Here is a 275-nt window from a genome sequence, read left to right on the forward strand (position 1 = left end):
GGTGCGTGCTTGCGTCGCCCGCCGCATCGCTGAGCTGGAGATGCACTTGGCCCTCGCCAGGGTGAGCAGAGACCCACCACCCCGGGTAACTCTCCATGAGCTGGGATAGGGGCCCCAGGAAGCCCCCAAGGCACTGCCACCCCCCTTCTCCCCACAGATCGTCCAGGCCTTTGAGGTGCGGCCAGACCCCAGTGGCGTGGAAGTGACATCTGTGTCCCGCATTGTCCTGGTGGCCGACAAGCCCATCAATCTGGAGTTCATTGCTCGCCCAGGGG

At 65.1% G+C, this 275-nt stretch overlaps 1 protein-coding gene across 1 annotated transcript in view; it reads left to right on the forward strand.

Moving 5' to 3' along the window:
• The window catches only part of LOC104404639 (sterol 26-hydroxylase, mitochondrial), a gene marked incomplete at both ends in the record, with an annotated part of 3,088 nt that extends 2,826 nt beyond the window's left edge, over positions 1-262 (forward strand). The window contains 2 exons of the mRNA XM_010013117.1: positions 1-61; positions 158-262. Of these exons, the coding sequence (XP_010011419.1) occupies positions 1-61; positions 158-262 (166 nt within the window). The remainder of the gene's footprint in view (positions 62-157) is intronic.
• Between the last annotated feature and the right edge of the window lie 13 nt (positions 263-275).

Source organism: Nestor notabilis, unplaced genomic scaffold (assembly GCF_000696875.1).
Source record: "Nestor notabilis isolate BGI_N333 unplaced genomic scaffold, ASM69687v1 scaffold27590, whole genome shotgun sequence".
NCBI classification, from domain to species: Eukaryota; Metazoa; Chordata; class Aves; order Psittaciformes; family Psittacidae; genus Nestor; species Nestor notabilis.